General features: G+C 43.9%; 1 protein-coding gene and 1 long non-coding RNA gene across 2 annotated transcripts; one reads left to right on the top strand and one right to left on the bottom strand.

Annotated features, from left to right (window-relative positions):
• Positions 1–903: 903 nt before the first annotated feature.
• On the bottom strand, positions 904–2840 carry LOC123040328 (uncharacterized). The gene is made up of 4 exons (XR_006418126.1): positions 2753–2840; positions 2128–2281; positions 1492–1563; positions 904–952 (listed from the first exon to the last, which is right to left on the bottom strand). It is a non-coding gene; the product is annotated as an uncharacterized lncRNA (long non-coding RNA).
• Positions 2841–5200: 2360 nt separating this feature from the next.
• On the top strand, positions 5201–6085 carry LOC123038921 (acyl transferase 15-like). Its single transcript, XM_044462303.1, has one exon. It carries the CDS (start codon positions 5201–5203, stop codon positions 6083–6085), a length of 885 nt encoding a protein of 294 aa, XP_044318238.1.
• Positions 6086–9283: the final 3198 nt, after the last annotated feature.

The following is a 9283-nucleotide window of genomic DNA, read 5'->3' as shown; positions in this document are numbered from 1 at the left end:
CCCATAAATCTGGATTTATCATCTTACAGAGAATATATGCATGCAAGAGACCATTTCTAGAAAAAACGCAACACTTGGTGGAAAGAGACCCTATACTTAACCGACAACCATTCATTTTCCCAAAAATTGGTGTAACAAAGATTTGATATTTTTAACTAATATAAATGTATATGCTTGTATGCACAAATCAGTGGAGTTCATAAAACCGCTTAGTTATGCAACAAAAAATTTATGAAAAACACAATAGCAAGGCATTGTTCAACTGACTGAGCAAATACCACACCATGAACCAAACCTACCCTAGAAATTACCACTGCTCAAAGGCCATGATCACAAAACGGCCTGACATGATTGTCGGGCACCACATGTGACTGTTTAGCACACTATTGCAACCAAGATCTAGCCAACACGGTCAAGGGGTACAAGCAACTCGCATCACAAGTTGACTAATAAAATAAATTGCTCATCTAACCTCACAGGAAGTTGGGGACAACCCCCCAATCAGCAGATCATCAAACCTTGCATCACATATCCCCCATCTTCAGCTTACTTGTTATAAAATTTCAAGTATGCAGAATGCTGAATGCTTTGACCAATTTGCAACTGCAAATGCAGAATGCAGAATGCTTTGACCAATTTGCAACTGCAAATGCAGAATGAGATGACTGTAAGATCTAGAGGAGGATGGTGTTACCATGAGGCGCTCAGAGAGGGCAGAGGGGTTGAGCAACTTGTCATAGGTGGCATGGTCGAACGACACCTCATTTTTTTACCTTCTCCTTCCTCTGCCCCCTGCTACACTTCTGCAAACCACCCACAACACAATAAATAAACTCGATGAGGCTGTGAGAGAGCAACATGATATAGAGATAGATAGCGGGAGGGTAAGGGGTTCAATCTTCTTCTGCTTGCCTCACCCGAACTTGTCATGCTTGGAAGACGGCGGCCTATCCTGCAAGAACAAGCAAACAAGAAAGGGAGGTAGCGTCAGTACAGGAGCACACTGCTGCTGCTACTACAAGTATCACAGCACTCAAACAGTACAGGAAGGGGCTAATTTGGAAACCAGTAAAGAATTTAAATAGAGGTGTAATCATATATCAGTGCAAGCATATAACCATGTGCACTAGTAGTACTAAATTCTCACAGAATCAGCAACTCGATACATGAGCGTCCTCACACATATACAAATTGTTCCGACATAACCAGTTTAAGTACAAGAATGTCATTTTTATTATGGCCAATTCTATTTAAATTAGTAAGTCTAAGAAAATATATGACACATCTACATGCAGTCATGAACGAAGAAAGGTTGTTCTAACTTCTAACTACGGGAAGTAACCAACCAGATGAAGCAAGTGAACTAAAAGAAGGTACATCAGAACAAAGCTCAAAATCCCCAAGACACTAACACAATAAAACTAGCATTGACATATATGTATGTTACAGAGAAAAAGAAAACTGCTTAGTAGTACCAGTAACAACACATACCTCCCCCACATACTGAGTGTCACCGAGCATGCAGACCATCATCTTGGGGTGCAGAACACGAGGCTGACCTGCCTGCATATATGAGCATATAGGTTAAGTAAAATGAACCCATTTGGTATGAAGATTTATGTGCTTACTGCTTCATTACTAGACTAGATGGATATCAAAGTTAGAGATCAATATAGTTCGTTATCCAAGAAATAACATACTGTACTGGACTATTGAATGCATTCTGAATTCTGACTACATAAGGGCATCATTTGATTGGCCAAATGTGATGAACGCTATCAAGTCTCAACAGTTAAGACAAGGTAAACTCTAAGGGGTCACAAACTTGAAGAAAAAACAAAAGATTTGCCATGTCCCCGCGAGACATAAGTTGCAATCTTTCTCTCCAATTTAACAAGAAATCTATTCCTCCGGAGGTATAAGAAGTTGTCTAAACTGTGGACAGTACCATCCTACCGAAATTCTAGTATTTCTCTGCAATTTAACCGGGGGATCTAGCAAACAGACAGTCATTACACATAGAACATAAACAAGGCAATCAACATATAAAGTTGGTAACAGCAAGATTGCTATGCCTATAAACACACGCATTTGACAGGAAGGGGAAGGAAGGAGAGGAGTGCATACCTCTCCAGGGCCTGCAGCCTGTGCCCATGGGGAGGGGGGTCGGAGATGCTGCGGGAGGCCAAGGAGGAGTCTGTGATGGCCCGGCGAGGTTGTCTACCTCGCCAGCTTCCTACTCACTGCCAAACTTGGTGTGTTTGGATGAGGGCGGCGAAGCCTGCGAGAGCAAGCGAGTTAGAAAGGGGATGGTGTTAGTACAGAACCACATAGCAAAAAACTAATTTAAACAGAGGAACAATCATACATCAGTGCAAGCATATATCCATGTACGCTAGTCATACAAAATTCTCACATGATCAGCAACACGATGCATCATGCATGAGCGTGCTCACATATCTACAAATCATTCCAACATAACCATGTTTAAGTAAAAGAATGTCATTTCTATTACAGCCAATTCCATTCAAATTAGCAAGTTTAAAAAATCATGACATACATCTACATGAAGTCTGTCAGGACCATGGAAAGGACGTTCGAACTTCTAACCACGAGAAGCAAGCAACCAACTGATAGAGAAGCAAAATAACAGATGACAAATCAGAACACAGATGAAAATTCCACGACGCGATGCAAAAACACTAGCACCGCCATATATGTTACAGAGGAAAGGCAAAATGCTTAGTGGTACCAGTAAACGGCGCATGCCGCCCACACATGCTGGGCATCACCAAGCATGCAGACCCCTCATCTTGGGGAGCGGAGCTGCCTTGCCTGCATATATGAGCGTGTGGGTTAAGTAAAATAAGCTCATTTGATATGGAACCTTATGTGCTTCATTACTAGACTAGATGGATGTCAAAGTTACAGATCAATGTTGTTTGTTATCCAAGAAACATCATACTGTACTGGACTGTTGAAAGCATTTTGGATTCTGAGTATATGAGGGCAGCATATAGAATCTTGCAAGTCCAGACCCTTGCTTGAAGGCAGACAAAATAAATAAATAAATATAGAATGCTCACACTGACAACACATACTAGTAATAATTACCGAGTGGTTAACAGCACACGCATGGACAGGGTGCCAAGAAACCAGTCTGAATCATAAGAAATTAACAGCTCCAGTTCTAGGTCGAGGGTTGTTTAGCCAATGATTTTGACTAAATTACTTAGTTGGGATCAGCAGCAGTTGGTGACAAACTACCGCCGCCACGATGGCATCCGCACACGCATGCGGCGGCAACAAGGCAGCTCAGTTGCACTGTTGTCTACCGTGGTGCCGACTACACCTATGACGCAAGAGATCATGCTCGCCTCGTGAAATCAACTATTCCTGAAAAGAACCAAGACATGGATGAAACTACACAAGGAATAACTGCAGAGCTGGCCTAATTTGCTATACTAGTTTGGTGGTTGCTACCAAGACAATCTCTTTATGCCCATCAAAGAACCTTGAGATGCCAATCCATCAAAAACTTGTCATAATTTCCCCAAAATAGAGACGACAGATCTCTGGCAGCCCCCCCCCCCCCCCATGATCTACTAAGTGCTTACTTATCCTCTTAACAAACTTTCGAAGTGAAGATATAATTTTCATTAACGCAGCAGGGTTTGCAAATTGGACAGCATGCATTGACCTGTCTGTTTACCTAGGTCCTGACGTGACTGGTGGAAGAGGTGGGTGGAAGGCAACACTACCACCTCCTCTCAGCTGTGAAATCCTCTATGCAGACCACGGGCACTGTCCACCTCAGCTGTCAGCCCTCCTGGCGGGTACAACACCATGGGAAGCCGCGATGCATGTGCGCAAAATACAAAGAGCCTTCGAGCAGGATGCACACTTCCACTATCAAGATTGAACCTCCACAGATAGTCGCGATGATGGTAATCTTCTTCAGTAGATCACTGCCTTGTTCCCGAAGTTTATCAAAATGGTCCAAGGTTGGGGGGCAGCGCCCCCTCCCCCTCCCCCCCAAAAAAGCTAGTTAATTCGAACACAAGAAGCAAGTCACGGACGAGCAAAGTAGTCAGCATGAACATACGCGTACGGGTCATGGAAATTGTTACCTTGCGGCGACGCAGCACGTCCCATATTCGCATACTATATATTTCCTCTGTTTCAAATATTTTGAAGTTTTAAATTTATCCCAACTTTGTAGAAAAACCGCTAACATCTACAACATCAAATATATATATAGTATAAAAATATATGTTATGATGAATCTAATGAAGCTAGTTTGGTGTTATAGATGTTGGTATATTTCTCTATAGATTTGGTCAAACTTAAACCCAAAACAAACCTAGAACTTCAAATATTTTTTAATAGAGGGAGTTGAAAACAATATCAACACCCTGTTGGTGTACATCTTAAATTAGGCAACACAGCGCATAATTTTTCAATAACTCGGGCAAATGGCCCAAATCTGGCTAAACACCGGGAAAACCGAAGAACCAGCCAAAAAAGGCATCATTTCAGGCAATTTTTTAAAAGGATGATCTCTCGCGGCCTCTTGATGCACATAATCACTTTATTAAATAAATCTCGTCATTCAATTTGAATGGGACGATACATAAAATATCGGCTGGCCCAAGAGCATCTACAGTCGAACTGGGCAAATTTGGCTTCGTAAACATCTAACGATGTGCACGGTCAGTGTCCACGTGTTTGTTTTGACTCCCTATTTGTCTTTCCACGCAGCCTGACTCTCACTTTTTCCTTGTAGTATCCGGTCACATGCATGTGATTGATTAAGAAGGAAAGAGAGAAAGAAGAAAAAAATATACTTCATGGTGGGCCAAATCCTATGTGACGGACACATGATCACTGACTGGACACGTCCGAACACTTATATAAGGGCAATATGAGAAGTGTCAGACAACACAAACATTTAACAAGGCTTTAAGTGGTCTGGTTAGGTCAATTTTTTTTTTCTCCCGCCTGTCCAGTAGTTCTGCGTCCACCAGAGACCGGCAGTAAATGCTCTAACTCATGGCTAGTTGGCCAGTCCCTTCTCCCGTAAGGTTGACAGAGAAATGGAGTACACCATACGAGGTGTTGAGCCTACTAGAGTATTACTAAGCGATGGGTTCAGAACTTCAGATAACAGAGCCACCAACAGCGCCTAGCTACACGGAGAATGGGCGTCGTGGTGAGGAAATCCTCGACGGTGGTCGTGAGGCCACCACCGGAGCCGATGACGGCCACCGTCAACATCAACCTCTCGCCTTTGGACAAGAACGTCATGTCCGTGCCAGCGGCGGTGTTCATGGTGTTCGACGGTCGGATCCCCGAACCTGCCGCGACCATAGAGAGGGCTCTGTCCCAAGCTCTAGCCCACTACTCCCCAGTCTCAGGCCGCCTCGCTGCCGGAGCCGAGCAGGGCGAGTTCCACATCAGGTGCACCGGCGAGGGCGTCCCGTTCGTGGCCGCGGCCGCGGACTGCGCTCTCAAGGACGCCGAGTTCTTCGGCCGGTCGGTGGCCGGCGCGCTGCTGGAGGAGCTGGCCATCTACTACCCGGCCGAGCACTGCGGTTTCGGTGACCCTCTGCTCATGATGCAGGTCACCGAGTTCTCCTGCGGCGGCTTCGTCGTCGGGGTAACGTGGAACCACGTCGTCGCCGACGCGGCCGGGATCGGCCAGTTCCTGCAGGCCGTCGGCGAGCTCGCGCGCGGGCTGCCGTCGCCGTCCGTGGCCCCGGTGAGGTGGGACGACGCGCTGACGGCGGTGCCTCCGCCCGCCGACGGCTTCGTGGAGCTGATGATGACGCTCCAGCCGGCCGACATGGCCGCGCTCGACGTCACCGTGCCATGGGGCCTAATCGACCGCATCAAGGAGAGCTCCAACGCCAGCGGATCATCAAGGTCAAGGCCGCCGTGCACGACGTTCGAGGCGGTGACCGCGCTGCTGTGGCAGTGCCGCACCCGCGCGGTGGGGCTGTCGTCCAGCCCGGAGGAGCCCGTGGCGCTCTACTTCGCGGTGAACGCGCGCGTCTTTGTTTTTCGATTCCATCCACGGAATTAATTTAGTTGACGCATACCCAACTAGTTGCTGAACCAGCTTGTTTGGACTGAGTGAATGTTCACGTGTGTGCGTGCCTGCTCTTCATGTATACTACCGTACTTGATGTTCCATCTTCTTTGCCGTTTCAAACAAGCACGAGTACGCAAGAACCACTCTTTCCACGGCAGAGCGTCTCTCGATCAGGATACAGGTTCAGGTTACAGCTTGGGGGTAGGGTTGCAGGAAGAAGAAAAGAGCAAGACAGGGGATAAGGTTCAGACTTCAGAGTAGAGGATGTGGACAGTTGAGACAATCTTTTTGCAGCCAACACCCTAGAGCTTTTGTTTTCCTTGCAAACAAGGACACAATTTTCGCAACCAACACCCTGGAGCTTTTTTCCCTTGCAAAAAAGGACAAAATTTACGCAACCAACACCCTAGAGCTTTTGTTTCCTCGCAAACAAGGACAAAATTTCGACAAGTCGTGGGAGTTTTCGCTAGAAATTTCGGCAGCATAACGCGTCGAGAACAAACGCATCCACAAGCACACTACATGCATGAGCGAAAAGCCATTTGGTACCAAACATGTCAACACGGTCATATAACTTCCTCAATAAAATTCTACTACATGCCAAATCATGACACACCAAGAATTCTTCACTTATCGTTTATGGGAGCAAACCATCATGTAACACAAATTTAATAAGGATTTAAATGTGTTACTTTATTACATGAAAAAGGTTATATATGCGCATGGGAGCAAAGAATCATGTAGCACAAATTAAAAGATATACCTCTTATGATCTATGGCATGAGCATGAGTGACCATGTACTATTACTAGAAGATCATAGACACGTTTTTTTTACGGAGAATTATTTCAATATTGTTAGTTTTCATCTTGAAATTATCTTGTGCAGGAGTCAAAATTTCATATGCATGTATGTAGGTGCGACGTTTCATATAGGCCGCATTCTACTACGAGTGGACAAGTCTGTGCAGTTTCAGCTAGAAGCACGTGCATTGGGACGCAAGAACTAGATCAAATAAGAACAATGGATAGCAAGTACATGAACCTGAAACCAGTGTAAGTTTTCTTCTGAGACAAGGAATGAATCGGGATTTAATGCCTAATTGGCTCAATTATACATACCGCCTAATGACTCAAGCATTGTCACAACTTTTAAGATCAAGACATGTGGCAATAGGAAAGCCTATTTGCCAAATTTAAGGAAGGAAGCATAGAACAAATGCATGCTGATGCATATATTATTTTCCACTAACCTTTGCTTGCATTGGCTCATGTGAATCTTCAGAAACAAACACTTGTCACCTAGCCCATCATCCTTGTCATCCTTGACAGTAGTATAGCTCAATCCACATCTGGCCCAGTGTCCGGACTTCTATTGTTGTCTCGTGACTTGCTGCTCGCATCTGCATCATAAGGTTCGCACAAAAAATTCATCGATTCAATCGAGTGGTAACATGCCAAGATTTCCTCAAGAAAGATGTGGTGTGGCAGTTAGATTTCCCCTATAATATAATATGAATACATGACTGTATGTGCTTTGTACTAATAAGCTACTACAGTACACACATGATCTAAAGCTAGTATTCTAATACGCACAACTACTTATGCACCAAACTAGGCCTTGCATGAATCATTTTTTTTAAAATATCAAAAGGGGATTGGCCCGTCTACTCGACATGTCGGCTGAATAAGTTAAAATATTTTCCTAATTAATGATAATCAGCGAGAGCAATATTGAGAAAACAAATAGCCATTACCGACAACCATATCGCTTGCCCTTTGTACATGGTTGATTTCAGAGGCAACTAAACGATGCATCACCAAGAGTGTAAAACTGTTGTAGAATAAATTTTGAACATGCTTGTTGGAGAACTAAGGTCATCCCCCACATTACTACACCAAGAGACAAATCACGACAGTGCACTGTCACTAAACCGCATTGGGAAGAAATGCAAAAGCCAGGTGAACTTTGGCTAGAAATGTTTGCATAATTATGCTTTGGGAAGAAATGCGTGCACAATGGCACTAGAGTCGTTCCATGGCCATGTCCTTTTTTCACATGGAATGAAAACACGGAACGCCGTTATAACAACTCCACCATCGCCAGCTAAAAAACTCCACCACCGTCTCCTTCATTTTAGCTGACAAACGTACAGGTCAATGATACAGGCTGGCCATCTAATGCAGATGTACATCTGTCACCTCAACAAGTCTACTGCAATCTTGTAGGATTATCTCAGTCGCAAGATTACCAACACATTTGGTCCTGGGCATGTATAGATAGCAAATGAAGAGGTAGCTGCTGCCTTGTATGTATTACGAGATTAAAAGGACAAGTCTGATTTGGGAAAATAACCTTTCTAAGTCATCATTCCAACAACAAAGAATAGCCATTCTATACTCTGAAAGACATACACTCGCATTTTTCTCCATTATAAGAACCAAAATTTGTTCGTTGCAAAAATTCTGCTAAATAATGTGGACACCTTGACTAAAAAGATCAGCTTCTGCTACTCCAGACAAATGCTTTTGATGATTTGGCGCTAAATAAATCTCACTAGCGGCGGACTTTCATATTATCTTATGCAAATAAGGGGTGGAATATCATGGGTGCCATATATGTCGTCCTGATAAAGTATACCGATTCGACAGGGTTGTGGTATGGCATATCCAATAGGCGTGGTAACGACTAACTCGACTTCAGATAGCTCAAATTGCAGTTACAGGTTACAAATGGACATGCTTTCTTTTGCTTTTCATGCATAGTCTAATAAAAAACTAGATTACATCCAATCAGTATAGAACACTTACAAGGAATATAGCAGCCTTCCTAATGTGCTGGAATTCTTCCTTGGAAGAACCTGCATACTGTTTTGACCCTGATTATGAGAGGCATATAAACTTCCGCAGCCCCTTTGAGGTCATCGGCACAGCTCAGACCAACAACCCTGAAAGTCTTAGTTATGAGATAGTCTCTCTTCTATAGAGATCAGCAGCAGCAATCAGTTGCGGCAAAGGAAATGACACAAGCAACAAAACATTAGATCCCTCTCCTCTCTCATTTTTCTCATCCCTAAAATATACATCATCTTCTCCCTGCCAAAATTTGTGTTCATTCTAGACAAAAATTTGCCTTAACAAGGTTCCAAAACCAAATACAACATGACTTTCACTCGTAGATTTTGTATCAT

This window comes from Triticum aestivum, chromosome 2B (genome assembly GCF_018294505.1).
Source record: "Triticum aestivum cultivar Chinese Spring chromosome 2B, IWGSC CS RefSeq v2.1, whole genome shotgun sequence".
NCBI classification, from domain to species: Eukaryota; Viridiplantae; Streptophyta; class Magnoliopsida; order Poales; family Poaceae; genus Triticum; species Triticum aestivum.
Note: the sequence above shows the minus strand (reverse complement) of the source record. Positions and strands in the feature narration are given on the sequence as shown.